This window comes from Artemia sp. Qi Xiang Cuo, chromosome 5, assembly GCF_049724085.1.
Source record: "Artemia sp. Qi Xiang Cuo chromosome 5, ASM4972408v1, whole genome shotgun sequence".
Taxonomy (NCBI): domain Eukaryota; kingdom Metazoa; phylum Arthropoda; class Branchiopoda; order Anostraca; family Artemiidae; genus Artemia; species Artemia sp. Qi Xiang Cuo.
This window is the reverse complement of record NC_142798.1, coordinates 68754454-68779366: the sequence shown is the minus strand read 5'-3', so window position 1 is coordinate 68779366 and position 24913 is coordinate 68754454. Positions and strand designations below refer to the sequence as shown.

Below are 24913 nucleotides of genomic sequence, written 5' to 3'. Positions count from 1 at the left end.
TATAGTGTGATAGTGGGGGGCGAGCTGCTAGCGAAAAACCCGTGTGGATGACTTGAAATAAAAATTTTTAACAAGAAATCTCTGAATAAAATATTTTTGGAGGGATGGGGTGATGGGAGCGGGGTGTCTTAGAGTACTTATAGTGGTGTACTGTGCCCCGAATTCCTAGCGAAAAACCCGAGTGGATGACTTGAAAATAATTTTTTTAACGAGAAATGGCTGAAAAGTGTTTTGGGGGAGATGGGTTGATTGACAGAAGGATGTCTTAGCGTAGTTATAGTGAGATAGTAGGGGGCGAGTTGCTAGCGGAAAACCTGTTTGGATGACTTGAAATAAAATTTTTCAACAAGAAATCTCTGAAAAAATATTTTTGGAGGGAAGGGGTGATGGGAGCGGGGTGTCTTAGAGTACTTACAGTGCTGTACTGTGGGCCAAATTCCTAGGGAAAAACCTAAGTGGATGACCTGACAATAAAATTTTTAACGAGAAATGACTGAAAAGTGTTTTGGGGGAGATGGGTTGATTGGCATAAAGATGTCTTAGCTTAGTTATAGTGTGATAGTGGGGGGCGAGTTTCTAGCAAAAAACCCGTGTGGATGACTTGAAATAAATTTTTTTAGCCAGAAATATCTGAATAAAATGTTTTTGGAGGGATGGGGGATGGGAGCGGGGTGTCTTAGAGTACTTATAGTGCTGTACTGTGGGCTGAATTGCTAGCGAAAAACCCGAGTGGATGACATGAAAATAAAATTTTTAATGAGAAATGGCTGAAAAGTGTTTTGGGGGGGGATGGGTTGATTGGCAGAAGGATGTCTTAGCGTAGTTATAGTGTGATAGTAGGGGGGGGCGAATTGCTAGCCTAAAATCTGAGCTAATAAGGGTTTTTGACCGTAAACTCTAGTTTTTTGTAAGAAAATTATGGAAAATACAATTCTCTGGTTCAAATGTGAAACTTAAGTCCAGTTTTGGATCGAAAAATAAAACTATTTCTGTAAAATCTGAGCTAATAAGAGTTTTTGACAGTAAACTCTAGTTTTTTGTAAGACAATTATCGAAAATAAAGTTTTCTGGTTCAAATGTGAAACTTAAGTCTATTTTTGGATCCAAAAATCTAACTATCTCCGTAAAATCTAACCTAATAAGGGTTTTTGACGGTAAACTCTAGTTTCCTGTAAAAAAATTATGGAAAATACAATTCTCTCGTTCAAATATGAAACTTAGGTCCATTTTGGATCGAAAAATAAAACTATTTCCGTAAAATCTAAGCTAATAAGGGGTTTTGACCATAAAGTCTAGTTTTTTTTAAGAAAATTATGGAAAATACAATTCGTTGGCTCATGGGTGAAACTTAAGTCCAGTTATGGATCGGAAAATAAACTATTTCTGTAAAATCTGAGCTAATAAGAGTTTTTGGCCGTAAACTCTAGTTTTTTTGCAACAAAATTATGGAAAATACAATTCTCTGGTTCAAATGTGAAACTTAAGTCTATTTTTGGATCGAAAAATAAAACTATTTCCGTAAAATCTGAGCTAATAAGAGTTTTTGACCGTAAACTCTAGTTTTTGTAAGGAAATTTTGGAATATTCATATTCTCTGGTTTATATGTAAAACTTAAGTCCATTTATGGATCTAATAATAAACAATTTCTGTGAATTATAGGCTAATAGGGGTTTTTGGACGTAAACTCTAGTTTTTTGTAAGGAAATTATGGAAAATACAATTCTCTGCTTCAAAGGTGAAACTTAAGTCTATTTTTGGATCGAAAAATAAAACCATTTCCGTCAAATCTAAGCTAATAAGGGTTTTTTACCGTAAACTCTAGTTTCCTGTAAGAAAATTATGGAAAATACAATTCTTTGGCTCATAGGTGAAGTTCAGTTTTGGATCGAAAAATAAACTATTTCTTTAAAATCTGAGCTAATAAGGGTTTTTGACCGTAAACTCTAGTTTTTTGTAAAAAAATTCTGAAAAATAAAATTCACTGGTTCAAATGTGGAACTTAAGTCTATTTTTGGATCGAAAAATAAAACTATTTCCGTAAAATCTGAGCTAATAAGGGTTTTTGACCGTAAACTCTAGTTTCCTGTAAGAAAATTATGGAAAATACAATTCTCTAGTTCAAATGTGAAACTTAAGTCCAGTTTTGGATGCTCATAATGATGAGGACTGATGGTTCTAATTCAATATTTTTTTCATAAAAACAAACTTTTTTTTAAACTTCGAAATTATTCAATTTTATTTATTTTTTTCTTTTTGTACGTATCTTAAAATGACAAAATATGCTTACGGCTCTAACAATTGTACTCTATGATTGCTCAGAGACACAAAGGTGGCTTTCCCACTGGTATTCTATGTCCGGTTATCGACACTACCTAGTCTATTGCATGTATTAAATCAGTATTTTTTACGCAGTGGAACGATAAACACGTAAGTCATATCTTTTAAAAAAAAGTGAAGATGGAGCATTTTAATAAAGTATGTTCACATGACAATGCTATTGTACCATTGAATGCGAACAAGGAGAATTATTAAAACTATGAAACAAGTACAGGTGGAAGAATTATTGGAAATGTATGCATGCATTGTCATGACAGTAAGGAATTAAATTTCTTTGGAATACTGAAAAAATTCAACTCTTATGTTGATGGTTATGCGAGATTGAGATCTCCAGAGATGATTGCACTCAAAGAGAATGCCAACATAAAAATAATCGTTGATGATAGAGGACAACTCCATGCTACTGCGGCAGGTAACACATTACCTACTGATACAACCAATCGTCAGCTTTCGGGTATTAGCATTCAACGGAAGATCAATAAAAGAAAGGCCTGCTCTTCTACTAATATCGTAAACCATATCGTGTCTACGTATCGAAACTATTAACTTTGTAATAATAATGTGATAGTAGACAGTGAAATTGCCATAAAAATAAAAAGGACATTGTCAGAAAATATCACGATGAAATATAAAGATGAATCGATGAACAACAAAGCACCAGCAAACGTTACTGCCATTGATCAAACAGTCAATGAACCAAATAATACCAAAGACGAAAAGCATATTGAGCCTGTTGATGAGGCACCAGTAAAAATTGTGCATGACTCTAAATGGAATAATAAATATTCTAATTATTACGAGCTAAGAGAAGACAATAGCTACAATATCAAGAGAGAACATCGTGAACTATTTTATGGAACAGATTCAAAATGTCCAAAGTTAATCATTGATATTAATAATGTATCATAATATATTTTTGTATTAATATTCTACATAGTATTATTTCATTAAAATATATTATGCATTACAATGTTATGTGTTCATTATTTTTAGAGCAAGCTAGCATATCAAACGTTTAGAGTGTCTGTTAAAACATCAGAGATGTATGAAAAGGAATTTACATACATCTATTATCAAACACATGGGATAACATTGACAACACCTAGGTATCGGAATGAATAAATTCTTTATCAACATCCGTTGTTGGATATGTCATTATGTCACTATGAAAAAATTCTGATTAACTAAATTACTAAGTAACAAACTCTTTCTTGAATTTACCTCTTGGATACACAATACAAAACTTTAATTCTGGAAATTATGAAAAAAAATTGAACAAATTCTTTAATAACATTCATTATCGATTGAAGTTGCTTCCTAGACAGACAATACAGCAATTTCACAAAATCTAAGTATAAGAGTAATTAAATTCTATATCAACATCCATTTCTCGGATACATAGGAAAAATTTGACAAAATCTAAGTGCTAGAGTGAATAAATTTTATTTATCAACATCTTTTGTCAGATACATTGAATAAAATTGACAGAATCTAAGTGTCAGAGTGAATTTTTTTTCATCAACATCCTTTGTCAGATACATAAAAATAAAATTGACAAAATATAAATTTCAGAATGAATAAATGCTTTAACAACATCCTTTATTGGATATTTCGGATAAAATTGACAAAATCTAAGTATCAGAGTGAGTAAATTCTATATCAGCAGCCCTTTCTTGGATACACAGGACAGAATATCGGGTAAAATTGATAAAATCCAAATATCAGATTGATAACATTCTATAGCAAAATCCATTGTCGAGGTACATGGGATAACATTGACAAAATCCAGCTATTGGACTGAATAAATTCTTTATCAACATCCGTTGTTGGATATGTCATTATGTCATTATGAAAAAATTGTAAGTAAGTAAGTAAGTACAAACTCTTTATTGAATTCACCTCTTGGATACACAATACAGAAATTTAATTCAGGAAATTATGAAAAAAAAATTGAACAAATTCTTTATTAACATTCATTATCGATTGCAGTCACTTACTAGACAGACAATACAACAATTGCCCTAATTCTAAGAACAAGAGTGACTAAATTCTATATCAACATCCATTTCTCGGATACATAGGAAAAACTCAACAAAATATAAGTGTTAGAGCGAATAAATTGTATTTGTCAGCACCTTTTGTCAGATACATCGAATAAAATTGACAGAATACATTTGTATGAGTGAATAATTTTTTTTATCAACATCCTGTGTCTTATACATCAAATCAAATTAACAAAATCTAAATATCAGAATGAATAAATGCTTTAACAGCATCCTTTATCGGATATGTCGGATAAAATTAATAAAATCTAAGTATCAGAGTGATTAAATTCTATATCAACATCCCTTTCTCGGATACATAGGATAAAATATCGGATAAAATTGACAAAATCTAAGTATCGGATTGATTAAATTCTATATCAACATCTCTTTCTCAGGTACATGGGAATAAAATTGACAAAATCTAAGTATCAGATTGAATAAATTCTATATAAGCATCCCTTTCTCGGGTACATGGGATAAAATTAACAAAATCTAAGCATCAGAGTGAATAATTTATTTTTATCAACATCTTTTATCAGTTACAACAATTATAATCAACAAAATCTAAATATCAGAGTGAATAAATGCTTTTTCAGCATCCTTGGTCGGATATGTTGAATAAAACATGCAAAGTCGACATAGCTTTATTTCATTTTTTAAGGTTAATTTAGACGAGGTTACGTGCGCGCACGTAATTATAATTGTTGTAACTGATAAAAGATGTTGATAAAAATAAATTATTCACTCTTTTCATAATGACATAATGATATATCCAACAACGGATGTTGATAAAGAATTTATTCATTCTGATACCTAGATTTTGTCAATGTTATTCCATGTATCTGAGAAATGGATGTTGATATAGAATTTAATCAATCTGATACTTAGATTTTGTCAATTTTATCCGATGTTTTATCCTATGTATCCGAGAAAAGGATGTTGATATAGAATTTACTCACTCTGATACTTCATATTTTGTCAATTTCATCAGACATATCCGATAAAGGATGTTGTTAAAGCATTTATTCATCCTGAAATTTAGATTTTGTCTATTTTACTTGATGTATCTGACAAAAGATGTTGATAAAAAAAAAATTTTTCACTCTGACACTTAAATTCTGTCAATTTTATCCGATGTATGTGACAAAAGATGTTGATAAATAAAATTTATTCACTCTAACACTTAGATTTTGTTAACTTTTTCCTTTATATCCAAAAAACGGATGTTGATATAACATTTAATCACTCTTATGCTTAGATTTTGTGAAATTGCTGTATTGTCTGTCTAGGAAGCGACTTCAATCGATAATGAATTTTAATAAGGAATTTGTTCAATTTTTTTTCATAATTTCCTGAATTAATTTTCTGTATTGTTTATCCAAGAGGTGAATTCAAGAAAGAGTTTGTTACTTACTTACTTACTTACTATTTTTTCATAATGACATAATGATATATCCAACAACGGATGCTGATAAAGAATTTATTCATTCTGATACCTATATTTTGTCAAAGTTGTCCCATGTACCTGAGAAATGGATGTTGATATAGAATTTAATCAATCTGATAGATAGATTTTGTCAATTTTATCCGATATTTTATCCTATAACTGGACTTAAGTTTCACCTATGAGCCAACGAATTGTATTTCCATAATTTTCTTACAAAAAACTAGAGTTTACGGTCAAAAACCCTTATTAGCTCAGATTTTACGGAAATAGTTTTATTTTTCGATCCAAAAATAGACTTAAGTTTTCACCTTTGAACCAGAGAATTGTGTTTTCCATAATTTTCTTACAAAAAACTAGAGTTTACGGTCAAAAACCCTTATTAGTTCTGATTTTATATAAATAGTTTATTTTTCGATCCATAACTGGACTTCACCTATGAGCCAACGAATTGTATTTTCCATAATTTTCTTACAGGAAACTAGAGTTTATGGTCAAAAACCCTTATTAGCTCAGATTTTACGGAAATAGTTTTATTTTTTGATCCAAAAATAGACTTAAGTTTCAGATTTGAACCAGAGAATTGTATTTTCCATAATTTTCTTATAAAAAACTAGAGTTTACGGCCAAAAACCCTTATTAGCTCAGATTTTATAGAAATAGTTTTATTTTTCGATCCATAACTGGACTTAAGTTTCACCTATGAGCCAACGAATTGTATTTTCCATAATTTTCTTACAAGAAACTAGAGTTCACGGTCAAAAACCCTTATTAGATCAGATTTTACGGAAATAGTTTTATTTTTTGATCCAAAAATAGACTTAAGTTTCACATTTGAACCAGAGAATTGTATTTTCCATAATTTTCTTGCAAAAAACTAGTTTACGGCCAAAAACCCTTATTAGCTCAGATTTTACAGAAATAGTTTATTTTTCGATCCATAACTGGACTTAAGTTTCACATTTGAACGAGAGAATTGTATTTTCCATAATTTTATTACAGGAAACTAGAGTTTACGGTCAAAAACCCTTATTAGCTCAGATTTTACGCAAATAGTTTTATTTTCCGATCCAAAAATAGACTTAAGTTTCACATTTGAACCAGAGAATTGTATTTTCCATAATTTTGTTGCAAAAAAACTAGATTTTACGGCCAAAAACCCTTATTTGCTCAGATTTTACAGAAATAGTTTATTTTTCGATCCATAACTGGACTTAAGTTTCACCTGTGAGCCAACGAATTGTATTTTCCATAATTTTCCGCGTGAGAGGCGGTTAGTTGCCCTCCAATCACTTTCAACTATTAAAATGCGCAGTAGCGATTTCAATTTCCAATCGAATGAGCCCTTTTTCAAGTTTCTACGACAAAGATTTCAATAACAACTTTATATGCCCCCAGCGCACAACTTACAACCCTTGCCCTGAGAGCTATGGGCGGAGTGTCCTCCTCAAAGACATAATTTCCAGATCTTTCAACTACACTGAACAAAATGGCTATCTCAAAATTTTTATTAGATGTGATTGGGGAAATGGTGGGTGTGAGAGAGGGGTTAGTTGCCCTCTAATCACTCGATTATTTAAAAAGGGCACTAGCCCTTCGAATTTCCAATCGAATGAGGCCTTTTTCAAGTTACTACGACAAAGCTTTCAATAAAAACCTTATATGCCCCCAGGGCATAACTTGCAACCCTTGCCCTGAGGGGTCTGGGGGTGTGTCCTCCTCAAGGACATAATTTCCAAATCTTTCAACTACGTTGAACAAAATGGCTATCTGAAAATTTCGATTGGATGTGTTTAGGGAAATTGTGGGCGTAAGAGGGGTGTTTTTGGCCTTCCAGTAAGTTTCGGCAATTAAAAAGGGCACAAACCCTTCCAATTTCAAATCAAATGAGTCCTTTTTGAAGTTTCTACGACACCACCTTCGATACGAAGGGCCCTGATATAAAGAAAGAAACCAAAAAATAATAAATAATACATTCTGTCATCATCGTTCTTTATTTAGGCAGCGCTATTGCTCTGCCTATGATACCTTCGCCTCTATGGTACATTATGGCTCATTTTTCATTTGGTCACTTTCACTTGACTTCGGAAAATCAGCTCCAACTCCCCCCCCCCTTCTCCTAGGATTTGGACGAAATTATGCCCCTGCATATAATGCCTTTCTATCCAATGTTGTAAAACAAAATTAAGCTTGGACTAGAAATATAGAGCCAACAAATAATGGTATAATTACAGTTTGATTTTCTAAGACGGGATACCAAGAAACTGTTTAAATTAATTTATGAGTGTTTCGGATTACATTGATCGAGATTAAGCTAATACGAAATGAATAATAGTTTATTTTTTGAACAATAATAACTTATTGCCATACTAAAGAGGGATAAGATTATATTTATTTAAAATTAGTATTTTCACTTCTATATTAGTGAAGTATTATCACTTCACTTCATAATAGTAATTTATTGGACTAATGAAGAGGGACAGGATTAGATTGATTTCAATAAAACTTTTCACAAGTGCAAAGTACCAAAAGATAAGTTTACATAAAAATAGCATGCCAAAAAAAAAATTTTACCTAAAACAGCAAAAATTTATCAAAAATCAATGGCACCGAATAAAACAGCTTTAGCAAGCAAAACCAAAAAGAAGTAGATACACAACAAAAGGAAGAAAAAAAGCGTATGAATATTATTAAAGTTATATATATATATATATATATATATATATATATATATATATATATATATATATATATATATATATATATATATATATATATATATATATATATATATATGTATATATATATATATACAATGGTTTATTAAATATATATATATATATATATATATATATATATATATATATATATATATATATATATATATATATATATATATATATATATATATATATATATATATATATATATATATATATATGTATTATAATCTTAGAAATGTTAAAACTAAAAATCAATTAGTTAAGTTGATAGTAAATGTGCTTATACGTAGGATTAGAGACTATCGGTAACTTATAAGAGTGGAAACTGGGGCTAGTGTCGACGAAAAAAACTGGAAGAAAAATCAACGACGAAAAATCAACGCCATCCATTGTTTGGCGACACTTAGCATTTTTCAAGCTTTACAATCGTTTTCTTTTCTTTTTTATGTCAAAATCTGAGAGCAGACACTTATTACTACCCTAATTTTACCAATTACACTGATTAAATTACTTATTTTTATTATTGAACTGGGAAACAATTACAGGTTTCGCCAAACGCAAGATGACGTTGATAGTTTTTTTGTCGACACTAGCGCCAGTTCCCACACTAATTTATAAGTTACCCATACCCCTTTCGTAGGATTTGGTTCGGTACTTGTTGTTTATTAAATAAAAAAAAAGTTTTTTTTAACTGAAAGTAAGGAGCGACATTAAAACTTAAAAAAAACAGAAATTATTCCGTATATGAAAGGGGATGTCCCCTTTCCAACGCCTCGCTCTTTACGCTAAGGTTTTTTATTGTTTAAAAAAATAAAGTTGTGAGACAGAGTCAAAGTTTAGCGTAAAGAGCGAGGCGTTGAGGAGGGGACAGCCCCTTTCACATACGGAATAATTTCTGTTCGTGTTAAGTTTAATTGTCGCCCTCATTAAAAAAAAAACTTGTTTTTTTATTTAATTTCTGAACGTTTTTGAATTAATGCAGGTTTGATTTTGGCTCACCGTACATGAATAATTAAAAGAAATTCGCATATTAATTTTCCTTCTTTTGGCTAAATGGCTTTCTCGAAATTTTGTTCTGACGTAACTTACAAATTAACTTACGTAACGAATTTCTATATTCGCATGTTTTATTACGTAAATTAGGGAGTTCGCCCCCAAGTCTATAACTCGCTCTTTACGCTAAAGTTCGAATTTTGTCCGAATCACAAACCCCTGAATCACAAAGGCTGGTTAATTAGAATAGATAGCTCTTTCGAAAGTACTAAAAAAAACTTTAGCGTAAAGAGCGAGCTATTGACTAGGGGGCAAACCCCCTCATATACGTAATAATTTCTGTTCGTTTTAAGTTTTAATGTTAGTAGAGAGGGGTCAGAAGGTCCGACGATCACCACGTGGTGTATGGTTTTCTCACTGAGAATGAAAAAACAGGAATTTTCTTACTTGAAAAAACATGAATTTTGTCACATTTATGTTTGTTTTCTTGGATGGACATGTTTGTTGTTCGATTTATTTGATGTTTTTCTCGGATGTCAACATCAAATTATGGATGTTTTATGGTTTTTGTGAGTGAGAATTTGAAAAACATGAACATTGTCACATTTATGGATGTCAACAGCATTTCATGTCTGTTTTATGGTTTTCTCAGTGAGAATGAAAAACCATGAATTTTGTCACATTTATGTATGTTTTCATGGATGACAACAGCAATTCATGTCTGTTTTATGGTTTTCTCAGTGAGAATTTGAAAAACAGGAACTTTCTCACTGAGAAAACCATAAACCACGTGGTGCTGTCACGAGTCAGGACACCTCTGCTGTCGACCTCAATTCACCTATCGTGAATCAATAATTCCCCTTAGGAACAACAAATTAATTTCCCCTTTCTTGACAGATCAATCAATCAATGACATCATCTGTCAGACTTTAAAAATTTTCGCCTAGAAACATTTCTCCAGGAATAGATCCAAATCATTAATGTCTTTGCCTCGGGAACAGTTCTACTGGTCGAACTCCAAAGGATATTAATAACCAAAGGCCATGGAAACAATTAGGCAAGAAACATCTTAGCGATGAATTGTTTTAGCGCGCGAAAAGGTTTCACATTAATTTGAAATGCGTTAGCGCAGAGATGCCAATAACAAAGGAACACGCTGAATTTGCGTTTAGTGATTATTTGGGCGAAACCGTTTTAGACAGGTTATGGAACTATTTCGGCGAAACAGATAGAGACATTTTAAAAGAAGATTTTTGAAGAGATTTTAGAAGAGAATTTGAGTGTGGTCGTTATAATACACAAGTTTCATTTGAACAGTGTTGTGAGGTCCTCTAACCCAACCCCAAAGGGTTCCAATCCTCCTACCCCAACCCCGAAGGAAGCCCCCGGTCCTCAAAAGCCCCCCAAGCTCCCAAAGGCCCTCCACCGGTCCCCAAATGTCCCCCAGACCCCCAACTGTCCCCCGGACCCTCAAAGGCCCCCCAAGCTCCCAAAGGGCCACCGGCGCCCCAAAGGCCCACCCAGACCCCCAAAGGCCATCCCCGGGCCCCCCAAAGGCCCCGCAAGCTCCCAAAGGCCCCACGGGGTCCCAAAGGCCCTCCACCGGTCCCCAAATGTCCCCCAGGCACCCAAAGGCCCTCCCTGTGCCCCCCCCCCAAAGGCCCATCGAGCTCCCAAAGGACCAACGGGGTCCCAAAGGCCCTCCACCGATCCCCAAATGTCCCTCCGGACCCCCAAAGGCCCTCCCTGTGCCCCAAAGGCCCACCGGTCCCAAATGTCCCTCCGGACCCCCAAAGGCCCTCCCTGTGCCCCAAAGGCCCTCCCTGTGCCCCAAAGGCCCTCCATGTGCCCCCAGTCAATTATCAGAAAGTATTGTGACACAATGGATAGAACAGATGAAATTATTGATGAACTTGAAGCCTTGGCAGCCACAATTAGCAATGTAAGTTCTGTTTTCATTTTTTATTTTCAAAATAAAATTGTTTTCTGTGGTCACCCTCTACTATATTCGGGTAACCCCCCCCTATACAAACGTCCCTATATGATGTTTATACTCGATAAAAAGTGTAAAATACGCTCTTTTTTCGTTACGTAAACACCATGCTTACTTCCCCCTCTGTTTACGACCTTAATTCTAGGAAAAAGAAATAATTTTCTTTCGTTAAATTTATGCAATTTTAAGTGTCTATATCCTAGCTAAAATCGATCATTGACTTCCGTCACTGTTGTTATTAACCGAACCTGGTTTTGACACAAGGCTCTCCGGCACGAGGCCTATAATTAGCTGTCACCCGTTCCCCTCTGTGTTTACGAACGCAGCAGCCAAAGTCAAAAGGAACTGTTTCTCCGTCAAAATTAAAACACTTTGAGGCAATTGTAATAATTAGGCGCAGACGCAATGTGCTATTTTGGAGAACCAGTGAAATCTCGTTATTTTCAAATTAAGATCTAACAATATATTTAGGACATTGGCGAAAGGGGGAGGGGACCATGCCTCAATTCTATCGCCATCATTGTAAGGTGAAAACAAACTGTTTCTTCGCGTGAAAAGTAAGGGGGTGAGTTTAAGAAAAAGATACATTGCTTTATTATGCGTAAATTGAATAGCATTTTTACCATATCTTTCGGTGGAGGGAGGGGGTATTTTCCCATGTCTTTTCTCAGGGATATTTTCCGTGGGCTGTTTTTTCTGGGTGTGTGATAAATACCAGCTATCGTAAAAGGATATGGAAAGATAAAAAAAATACCGTTAATACTTTAAATGCATCAAACAAGGCGTGCACAATGCAGATTAAAACCAGAAAAGAACAGAAACGACTAAAAATAAGAAATTAGGCCGATTTATATAGTCAGGCTTTTGAAGGGCTCAGTGAGCCGTAATTCTCAGATTCAAAAAAGGATGCTATTAGTATATTTCACGAAACCTGATTTGGGAGGTGTTGTTTGCTTTTTGGACTTTTCAGAGCTAGGATTCTTAGTCACTCATAGGTGTTTGTTGTCTGAAACTTCGGGTTTGGGATGAGTAGTTGGCTATTTCAGACTTTTCTGAGCCAAGGTTTCTTAGTATTTCGTAGGTGAATGCTGTTCCCGAGGCAAAGACATTAATGATTTGGATCTATTCCTGGAGAAATGTTTCTAGGCGAAAATTTTTAAAGTCTGTCAGATGATGTCATTGATTGATTGATCTGTCAAGAAAGGGGAAATTAATTTGTTGTTTCTAAGGGGAATTATTGATTCACGATAGGTGAATTGAGGTCGACAGCACAGGTGTTCTGACTCGTGACAGCACCACGTGGTTTATGGTTTTCTCAGTGAGAAAGTTCCTGTTTTTCAAATTCTCACTGACAAAAACCATTAAACAGACATGAATTGCTGTTGACATCCATAAATGTGACAAAATTCCTGTTTTTTCATTCTCACTGAGAAAACCATAAAACAGACATGAATTGCTGTTGACATCCATAAATGTGACAATGTTCATGTTTTTCAAATTCTCACTGACAAAAACCATAAAACATCCATAATTTGATGTTGACATCCGAGAAAAACATCAAATAAATCGAACAACACACATATCCATCCATGAAAACAACCATAAATGTGACAAAATTCATGTTTTTTCATGTAACAAAGTTCCTGTTTTTTCATTCTCACTTAGAAAACCATAAACCACGTGGTGATCGTCGGATCTTCTGACCCCTCTCTACTAATGTTGCTCCTTACTTTCAGTTGAAAAAACTTGTTTTTTATTTAATTTCTAATCGTTTTTTAAATAATTCTGGGAAATCCGGCACCCCCTTCATTAAATGTCCCTTACCCCAAGGAAACATCCTCCCCCCTAACCCCTACCCCGCCCCCCCACCAGAAAAAAAAATCCTCCTGAAAACGCCTGTATACTTCCCAATAACCAATACTATATGTAAACAATGGGCAAAGTATATAACTTGCAGCCCTTCCCCCGGGAACTGTGGGGGATTAAGTCATCCTCAAAGACATATTAATTAGATTTTAGACCATGCTGAACAAAATGGCTATCTCAAAATTTTGATTGGGTGACTTCGGGAAAAAAATGAGCGTGGGTGGGGGCCAAATTGTCCTCCAATTTTTTGGGTCACTTAAAAAGGGAACTATTATTTTTAATTTCCGTTCGAATGAGCCTTCTCACGATATTATAGGACTATCGGATCGATACGGTCATCCCTGGAGAAATAATAATAATAAAAAAAAATAAAATAAATACCCAGCTGTGATCTTTTGTCTGGCAAAAAATACTAAATTACACATTTTTGCAGATAGGAGCTTGAAACTTCTATAGTAGGGTTCTCTGATGCGCTGAACCAGATGGTGCGATTTCATTGAAGTTCTATGACTTTTAGGGGTTGTTTCCCCCTTTTTTCGAAAATATCTCAGGCGCGTAACTTTTGATGGGTAAGACTAAACTTGATGAAAGTTATATATTTGAAATCAGCATAAAAATCTGATTTTTTTTTATGTATCTATTGGTACCAAAATTTCGTTTTTTAGAGTTTCGGTTACTATTGAGCCGGGTCACTCCTTACTTACAGTTCGTTACCACGAACTGTTTGATTCAGACCACACTCAAGAATTTCACTCTGTAAGATCTGACAAAAAACGGTTTGCCTCTCTACAATCGGTTATGATTTGCTTATTTGAGTGAGAGAAACTACGACGTAGGTATATTTTAGTTAAATATTAATTATACAGAGGTGGTTAAGGGTTACGTTAGGTATTTAATATAATGCGTTCTGGGTGGCCCACTTTCCATAATTTTCTACTGTAGTTCCCAAAATTTTGTTAATAAAGTTTTATATTTCATCATATTTTGGAATATTTCATTAGGATTAACCTAACTTCACTTCTTGGGCGTGTTCTGAATAATTAACAAGTACTTTTGGTTCAAGATTTAATGACCGATTCAGAAACTTTTTACTATTAAAAATATATTAATTCTAAACATTTTTGTAACAATACTCCTGAGACACAGATAAGGTTACCTAGCGTGTAGTTAGGTACGGATGATATACTTTTGACAAATTACTCTTTTGAACTTAACAGAAGAATTATGTCATTGATGATGAAATGCCGTAACTCGCGTGAGCACTTCAATTCATCCAATTTTATTCTTTGGACATGATTATTATTCGAATACCAAGCTTGCAATTACAGATTTTAGATTGCAACAGTTGAAGCACGCAATACAACTCATACTAGACCAATCTTCATCGGTAGCAGCAAATATATAGGCTATGTAATTGCTCCTTAACTGCATGCAAGTTTCGAATTTTGGACAACGAAGAACTAGCCTCTGATTACGGTGCAAAACATGTGGGCTTGCCGTTCTTTGAACCTTTTATACCCCTTTTCCATTTGTGTCTGTCCTCCCCTCGGTGCTTCAACAGACTGTTCACAGTGGTATTACAGGTCAGAGCAAAGCCAGTTTTAGGGGAGGGGCACTTGCCCAAGGCACTAAAATTTTAGGGGCAAAAAATTTCAAATAAATAATCTAACGGTTTTAATTGTTTTGGAAATTTCATTTTTATTAAAATAGAGGTCGCAGTTAATAAATTTAAATAATTAATAAATATTAATTAACTACTAAAATAAATAAAAAAGTAATTCAATAATAACAATTAAAATAATTAAATATAATTAATTAATTTAAATAATAAATTAAAAATAATTAGAAAATAAATTAATAATTAATTAATAAATTCAGAATTATTTCGTTAATATACATATCTTTTTAATTTGGCAGGAAAATTTTGTGGGAGATAGGGAGGGGGGTAATCAAGATTTTTCCCCGCGTGCAAGAGAGGCCAGAATCACAACTGGCTCAGGGTATGATTTTCCAAGACTACTAGTATTATAAATTTAAGTTACTCATCTACCCTACTTTAATCAAAGTTTCGCTCGCTGCTCTGCACATGAGATTCCCACCTATTTTATGCCTTCTCTTACAGCTTCTTGCGACCCCCTTTGAGGACGCCCCTGTTCGGCCCCAGCTAGACTGCAAGAGAAAACACACATTTTGGCCGCATATCCTCTCTCATTCAGGTTCATACCTTGCTCTGGAGCAGGGGCAACTGCTCCCCACACCCCATTCTCCCCCCAGCTGAAATATAGTTTCTTCAAGAATCTTGTCAAAACTACAATAAGCCTGTATAATTCAAGCATCCATAGAAACAGATCAGTTTTCATTTTTCAGATCAGTTTTCTATATGGCTCATTTTCAGTTTTCACAGCCATTTTCACTTGATTGTGGACAATTGGCTCCAACTCTACCCCCCCCCCCCCGCTCAGGATTTTGACAAAATTACGCCACTGTTCTAACTCGTAAGATGTGATCAAACCGACAAGATTGATCATTATTATGGAAAAGGGGAGAAGAATTGGACCCCTGTCTATAATAGGTTTCTATTGACATACAGTCACACAAACAAGTACATAAAACCATCCATAAGTCTTGACAATTCTGCAGCAAAACATCTAGTATACTCGTATCTTCCTTAACTCTTAGAAGCCCCTGGGTTTCTGGAAATACTTAACAGCTGTCATTACAATGAGTTTGGTTTTCTAATCTTAGTTATAAGCCTTTTTTTCTTTCTTTTTTGGATTATTATGGATATGCTTTCGCATAACCTCAGCACCGAATTAAAATTCCAGGCCCAGTGACGGGATGATACAGCTGAGATCGAAATCCGGGTTCCGTATTACCAAGCAGAGATCAATCCCACTGTACCATCACAGGACAAGAATTAACCTAGTTTTCACACAGAAAGGAAAAAAAACAGATTTGAACCATTTATTTGTCCTTCTTTTTTAATGATTCCCGTTGATATAAAAACCTCCGAACTCGATAATACCAAAGCCGCGTTTTCAGGCTCAGTGGGTTCGAACACGGGTTGTTCTCGTCTAGTTTTAAGTTTCTACAGGGTTCGAAGTTTCAACCCCGTGTTTGATGCACTAGATACACTGATACACAACGCTTGATGCACTAGACGAGAACAACCCGTGTTCGAAGACGGGTTGTTCACGGCTCAGCGGGTTCGAACACGGGTTGTTCTCATCAAGTGTTGTGCATCAGTGCATCAAACAGGGGGTTGAAACTTCGAACCCGCTGAAACTAGACGAAAAACAGAAACTTGAAACTAGACCAGAACAACCCGTGTTCGAACCCGCTGAGCCTGAAAACGCGGCTCAACTCTGATAAGCTTGCCAGCCTTCAAGACTTGCGAGTTTTTTTTACATTAGTTTAGCTTCGTTTGGCTATTCTCTGATTAGGCCCTCGTAGTGTACACATGAATGTGGGGTTGTCCAATTTCCGCCGCTTGTTTTACATCTCAGAGCGCCACGTACGATATACTTCTGCAACGCCAGGCACAGTTCCACCACGCGTGACAAAGTCCTTAAAATGCTAGGCACAGTTCCACCACGCTTGGAAAACTTTCACCACGCTTGGCAAACTTTCAGCACCCTCAACACGGGCCACCTGCTGTATGTGATTTTGTAAGTTGGAGACCCCTTGCAAATGACATTGTATGTGTAAGGCTTAAATATTGTCAATTATTGAATGGGAAAGCGGTGTCCCTGCTACAAAGATTTGGAAGGATTAAAAAACCTCGTTCACGGCTGATGTGCCATCAACGCCCCTTGTGACGAGCTGGAATTGCTTTTCCTTTCAGTTCCCATAGGCTACTCTTTGATGATGACCTTCTGGTGAACATATGACCTTGGCATGTGGACAACTGAAATCTCATTAGGTCTTAAGCAGGAAAAATCGTCCCTGTTTCTAAAATTTGGAAGGAATATAAAACATCATCAACGTCTCATGTGCCATCAACACCTCTGGAAACGAGCTTGATTTTCCTTTCCTATAATTTTCCGAAACTCCTTGATGAAGACCTTGTGGCGTTAATATGGCCGTGGCATGCGGACGGGTGAAGCCTCGTTAGCTTCTGAGTGGGGAAATGTCAACCCCTCTACAAGATCTTGGAGGATTAAAAACATCGTCGACCCCTTATAAGCCCTCAACGCCTATAGAATAACCAAGACAATGACAAGTTTAGCTGGCCATGACAAAGCCTGACGATCTGGATCATAGATGCACATTCCAACATATTTTTTATTTATATCAATGGATATTGAGCCTGGACCAGGTTTTATAGATGCACCAACAGATATAACAACTTGACTAACATTAGCTGATGAACCTCACCATTTTATAACACAACATCATAAAAAGCCAATTAACGTAAGACTGTTAGCTACAATGAATCAAAAGCAAAAGCTAAAGCACGCAACAGTATTTAGGAGCAATATAAAAGTAATTTTCTACTGTAGTAGCGCCTGTAGTCGCAACTATAATCATTTTGTGATCTAAGTGTCTAAGTTTTGGAAAAAAAAAAAAAAAATCAATTTTAATTACGGCCAGGTATAATTCGAAATATCATTTTTGCTGGCGAGGCCCGAATAAGAAACGACACCCAAAGTTATCAATACATTTTTCTATTTTTGATAAAAACAAGTTTCCAAGATAATAAGGATATATTTTGAAGAGCTTTTGTGAATGGATACTATTGTTTCAGGTCTTCAGAATATTCCGGAGACGCATAAAATGCTTTGATGCCTTCATAACTTGTTAAAAACAGGAAATTGTGACATTTTGATGTTTCCTGAGGAACCCGTATATTACGTATATTATTGGGTTCACTCCCTCGTCATTACCTCGCTCTTTACGCTATTTGTTTTGTACTTTCATCAAAGATATTTATTCTAATTAACGGCCTTTGTGATTAAGAGGTCATTCTTAAAGAACTGGAACAAAATTTGAACTTTAGCGTAAAGAGCGAGGTATTGAATAGGGGGCGAACCCCCTAATATACGAAATAAAAATATACGAATATAGAAGTTCGTTACGTAAGTTAATTCGTAAGTTACGTCAGATCCAAATTTCGAGAAAGCCATTTAGCCAGAAGAAAAGTAAAATTAATATACAATTTTCATTCTTATTATTCATTTACGGTGAGCCAAAATCAATGCTGCATTAATTCGAAAACATTCAGAAATTAAATAAAAAAAAACAAGTTTTTTTAACTGAAAATAAGAAGCGACTCTAAAACTTAAAACGAACAGAAATTATTTCGTATATTAAAGGGTCTGTACCCTCCTCAACGCCCCGCTCTTTACTCTAAAGTTTGACTCTGTCTCACAAGTTCATTTTTTACAACAAAAATAAAAAAAAAATTTTTTTTTTTAACTGAAAGTAAGGAACGACATTAAAACTTAAAACGAACAAAAATTATTCCGTATATGAACGGGGCTGTCCCCTCCTAAACGTCTCGCTCTTTACGCTAAAGTTTTTATTGTTTAAAAAAAATAGAGTTGTGAGAAAGTCAAACTTTAGCATAAAGAGCGAGGCGTTGAGGAGGGGACAGCCCCTTTCATATACGGAACAGTTTCTGTTCGTTTTAAGTTTTAACGTCGTTCCTTACTTTCAGTTAAAAAACTTGTTTTTTTTTTGTTTTTTTTTTAACGTTTTTGAATTAATGCAGGTTTTGATTTTGTCTCACCGTACATACATAATTAAAACAAAATTTTAATATCATTTTTACTTTTATTTGGTTCAATGGCTTTCTTGAAGCCTGTTTAATTTTATTTACGAACGTTTTTATCGGTAACAAATATACATAACTTACAAATTAACTTACGTAACAAACTTCTATATTCATATACTTTTAATACCTACATTAGAGGGTTCACCCCCTAGTCAATACCTTGCTCTTTAAGATAAAGTTCGAATTTTGTTCCAATTCTTTAAAAATGACCCCTTAATCACAAATGCCGTTAATTAGAATAAATAGCTCTTATGAAAGTTCGGCTGCCGTCAATCAAAAGGCGATATCTGACATTAACTGGATTTTACAGGAGAACGAAAAAACAAAAAAAAGTTTGAAGCCTTAGAAAACATGATAGGAGGTGTCTGTTTTGCAAAAAAATATATCAAATCAAGGTTTCAGAGGAAGACAAATTTTTTTGCTAAGGGAAAACTACAAATTTCTTTTTTGTTCTCGAGATGAATGCAAATATCGCCTTTTAACCTACTTTTGCATCAACAAAAGGTGGTCTCTGCAAGAGCGCCATAGTAAAATTCCATAAGAAAAACGAGATTACTGTTTTACAAAATGACTTTAAATGAAAGCGAAACGCAGTTTCCGATGAGCGCATTTGCTTGCCAGCAACAGCAGCTATGTCATGATGTAGAATAACCTTGCTTTCAGGCTGTAGTTTGGTCTTGGTCTTCGATGGTTTCTACTTCGGGAAAAAGAGAATCTCAGAGGAATACGTCAAGATCAAATCAAACTACGGCACAAGCGTTTCCACAACATTGAATTCGTTTATTTTTATAAAGGTAACAAAGATGATATTCATTTATGTTAGAAAAAAAGAAAAAAGTCTACGTGTTTTTACTCGTCTTCTGGTTCACAGCCCTCGAATTCGTCAACCAAGTACTTGCAACGTTGCACGTTGGCTGTATGAAAGTTCTTACAGAAAGACCTTTTCCGTGTGTCTGCATGTGGGGTACAAGTTTCATCAGGATGTTGTTTTTGTCCCTTGAAATCCCCCTTGGGACCGACAGCTTCTTAGGCAAACCTTTGCCTAGAGCACTTTTGGCTTTCACTGTCAGAAAATCTACAGCTTTCAGTTCGTCGTCAAAATCATATCGATTATATAGTTTCGAATCTTTCTTCATGAAACTTGCCTGTACGATCTTTCCAAGTTGAATATCAGCTGACTTTTTCCCAGACTTTTCATTCTTCCATTCGTAGAAATCACTTATTTGGAGCTCTTTAACTCGGGTATTTTGTCTGGAATCCTGCATAACCTTTTTCAACTCGGGAAAGTCCTCAAAAACCTGCTTCGCGCGAATTTTCTTCTCTATCACGCCATGCAAGCTGTCAGCTGCCATGTGTGTGTGTCCATTTGTCAGGAACTTGATAGAGATCTTCTCTGGACCCCATGCTTCGTTTACAATGCGCACCAACATGGAAAAGATTATCCAGTTCTTGTTCCGTGACGAGGAGTTATCGGCCCATAATGTAAATTATTTTGCATCCCGTAACTCATCCACAAGACCAAAAAAAGCAGAGGTGACAGTATCCCCGGTTCTACCATATGTTGCTTCGTGCCATACTACACAGTATGCCACTTCTGGTGACGAGCCGGTGCGAGCACTAGAAACCGGTGGAACAAAAGTTTTATTGAAACACACTAGCCTGCTTGTGAAATGCGATTCTTTAACTGCTGGCTGTATGGGAAGAATTAGGACTTTTCGCATATCAACTGTAAACACTGCCTTCTCCTCGCCGTGTGGGTGCTCAGCATCTTTGTCAAGTTCTCACCTAGCTTTTTCGGCCTGGTTTCTATGCTCCTGTTGCTTCTCCCTTTCTTCGTCTGACACAGCTTGTCTGGATTCCTTTATTTTGAACAAGTCACAGATTTCACATGCATCTGACCTTGGCATCTTGTTTGATATGTTCATTTCTTGCAAAACTCGAAGGTAAGAACTCTGACTACAACGCTGCTCGGGAAACTTTTCTTGAAAGTCAGCAAACATAGCTTCGAACGTAATATCTCTTTGGATATATCTCACATACGGACTGTTATACCTCCTGTAGTGGGGCTGACACGGTTTGAACGATTATATTTGCATACGTATAGCTTCGCGGTCCACGTCCACCTTTCTAGCACCTCCTCTTTTTTCTGAAGGGGAAAATCCATCGCCCTCGGTCTTAAGCTTTCTCGATATTACCTCGATGACTTTCAGACTGGTATAACCCAAAGTTGAAAGAAACGTCTTTTGGCACACTGCCAACGTGAGTTCTCCAGCAGCAACAGGTAGGCGATACACAAAACTGTAGTCTCTACATTTTGTACGTTTCGAGTCTTTTAAGGTGATCCTTTTTTTGCGTGTCACTAACAAAAACGACCTAATGTATGCAATTCTTTATCCCTGGATTAATTCTTAGAACTTGTCATAGATTTGTCTCTTCTGATCAATTGTAAGTTCTTTGCTCTTTTTCTTACAGTTTTTGGGGTTGCACCCATTTTGTAAGAATGGATTTTTTTGCTTTTTCTTTTCAATCTGCTTTCTCCTTTTTTCTAAGACTTTTGTCTTCTTTTTGTCACAAAAGCAGGTTCTTCAACATCTAGTATTTCTTGTCGTTCAACACTGGCGATAGAGACTTCACTCACAGGTAATAATGAGATAAGCTCGCCTTGTACATCATTACTTTGTCTTGCTGCTGTTCGAACACTAGCACCTGTAGAATCAGAATCTTCTGATTCTCCATCTGGCTGATACTCACTTGCTGAGTTGGTCTCCAAATCTTCGTCTGAATCAAGTAAATTTTGATGTAGGCTTTGTCTGGTATCTTCGTTACTAGCTGCATGGCGGTTAGATTGAGTGGACAAGTCTAAAACTATTTCACCGTCTCTGTCACTAAGCTCACTCGTATCCGCATACATATCTTCTGTAGCGGTCTCATTGTTGTCCGCACGCATTTCTGTCCCCATATCCTAGTTTACTCCAATGTTCCCAGTCTCAACTTTTTCCAGCCAGTATTTGATAAACTGTATGCTCTCTAATTCAGGTGGAGCATCTGTTTGGTCCACTCAGTGTAGGCATACACTAAAAGTACAAGGCCACGTAAATGCTCTACCATCTCTGTTCGGCATGCACATACCGCACATAGCGATCCATCATGCTGCATTGCGAAATCTTACCCCGAAATCCCATTTGAGACCACAAAAACATCTACCCAGTAAGATTTAATTAAATGAATGATATAAATATGATTCTTCAGTTTGTAATAATAGCAAATTGATATTGCAAAGGGCGCAAAAAGATATATATATATATATATATATATATATATATATATATATATATATATATATATATATATATATATATATATATATATATATATATATATATATATATATATATATATATATATATCATATATATATCATATATATATATATATATATATATATATATATATATATATATATATATATATATATATATATATATATATATATATATATATAGATTGTGTTCTGTTTTCATAGAAGATCAACTTGCAATCTTATCCTTAGTCTCAGATGTGACCTTCAAGACCATCAAAATTTAAGCTTCGGTGTATACTGAAGTCCCCCCTCCCCACCCTATTCCTAAATTTAATCCTGAATATTAGGCCTAGAGGTTATGGCAGTAGGATTTCTTCAAACTACATCCCCTGTCTGGCTTAGCATCATATTCCTTTGCGTGAAAAAACGCTGTCAATATTAAAATCTTAAAAAAAAACTTACCTGAGCCCTTTGAAGGTAGATTTCAAATTCCTTGTAAGGATCAGCTTCATTACAGATTTTGGTGGGATCTATTGAATTCCTGTTCAGTACTGACATCTCGTCTGTAAAAACAGTAAATAGCTTTAGTAATTAGTTGAAAAATTAATTGTGTAATCTAATTAATTAGTTAATTTGGTTAATTCAGCAATTAGTATGTGTAACCCATTATTAAGACAAAAGAGAGACTTGACGTTTCGCGGTAGAAACTTCTGAACTTGTTCCAATGCTTATGCGACAGAATAATAAAGTTTTCATGAGTTCATTTAGATTTGAGGTGCCTTCTCGCGTAAATCTAAATCGTAAGTGTAGCACTTCAAAGACAGTGTCGTAGTTTTGTCAAAATTCTGGGGGTGGGGGGGAGGGGCAAAGTTGGAGCCAATTTTCCCAAATCAAGTGAAATGACAGTGAAAACTGAAAAATGAGTACCATAAAGGTATAGATCCTACATATTTAAACATTAGGGGGGTGTGGTGGTTACCTAACCTTACTCACTCCTCACCCACTAAAGAGCAAATATATAGCCTAACTTATACAAGTCCAATGCATTCTGTCACCCGGTATTTGTCTTCGTGGCTATGAAACCGTTTTTCATAGATCGTACAGTCAGCAAACTTCTCGATTGTGTTCTTAATAATACAGTAGTACCAAAAAAACCTTTTTTATAATTTTTTTAAAACACATTGTTTTTTTATTTTAATTTAAAAATATATTTGTTGGTATTCACACTTATACAAATCTAAAAAAAACGTCAACACTCCCCCCCTTTATTTAAAAAAATCAATTGCCCGCCCCCCAACTTTTTGGGGCTGTGCGCTCCTGACACATTCAATATCTCTTCATGAAGTAACTACCCCGAACTTAATAATTTAAGCATAAAATAAGCATTCGGAAACAATTTGATTCTTTTCTTTGCTCCATCATTTTCGCTTATATATTTTTTTTTTCCATGATTATCTGTCGACAAAACTAAGTTATTACCCCCTTGACATGTTATTTCTCATAGATTAGAAATGAAAGATATAATTATCCCGTGCGAGGCAGCTGAAGGGTTTGTTTTTTAATTTCGCATAGAACCTATTTGTATTCTACTCAAAATGAGCTATTAGGTCTATAGTACTCCAGACATGGAAAAAAAACAGACATAAAATATATCTAGGCTACATGTCTTTATTTGTAACATAATTTGGTCCGCAAAACAGCATTTTGGATGAAAGTAATATCTTCTTGCATAGCATACGTATATAGCCTATAGGCAATCGACGCATCAATTTGAAAATTCTTAACATGGAAAAAATTGTCCGCCTAATTGAGGCCGGTGGAAATAGCCATGTTTTATCCATTTTTTGGTACATGCAATAAGACGAAAACTTTCCTTCAAGCGCGTCAAATAGGAAAGGGGTCAGAGGAGGCATTGGCCCCATCAACCTGAAATTTGAAAAAAAAACCTTTTTTGATATTTTCATTGAAACTGGCGTTTTTTGTATCTTATTAAAAATTTTAAAACAGTAAAATTGCCCCCCCCCCCCCACGAGTTTGGAAAATACATTTGTCTCCCCTCCTCTTTGCCTAACTCGTGACTTGACACCACTGCTTCCGTTACTATTTTAAGTTAAAAATAGTATCTTCCCTAATATTAATTGTAAACAAATGATTTATAAAAACAAGTTTTTCGAAGAATAGTAAAGAGTCATGTTTAAACATAGAACGAACGGATATAAAACAATTTAGCAAGTCAAACTAATACTAACAGAATTTACTATGAATGAATAAATTAAACCACAAAGGAACAGAAATCCAAATAAAGAACCAAATAAAACTTAAAAATAATAGATACAACTGTATTCACTCAATACTGTGAACGAATATAAACAATTTAAAACGAATCAAAATTACCAAAATTAAGAGTGAGGCTTTCACCTCCTTAAACTCTAAA

General features: G+C 35.0%; 1 protein-coding gene across 3 annotated transcripts in view; it reads right to left on the bottom strand.

Moving 5' to 3' along the window:
* Positions 1-24913, bottom strand: part of LOC148952434 (rho GTPase-activating protein 7-like) — a 238533-nt gene that overhangs the window by 200910 nt on the left and 12710 nt on the right. For all 3 annotated transcript variants that reach the window (XM_089089878.1, XM_089089879.1, XM_089089880.1), the window contains exon 2: positions 22942-23042. In XM_089089878.1, the coding sequence (XP_088946004.1) occupies positions 22942-23037 (96 nt within the window). In that variant the 5' untranslated portion in view covers positions 23038-23042. The remainder of the gene's footprint in view (positions 1-22941; positions 23043-24913) is intronic.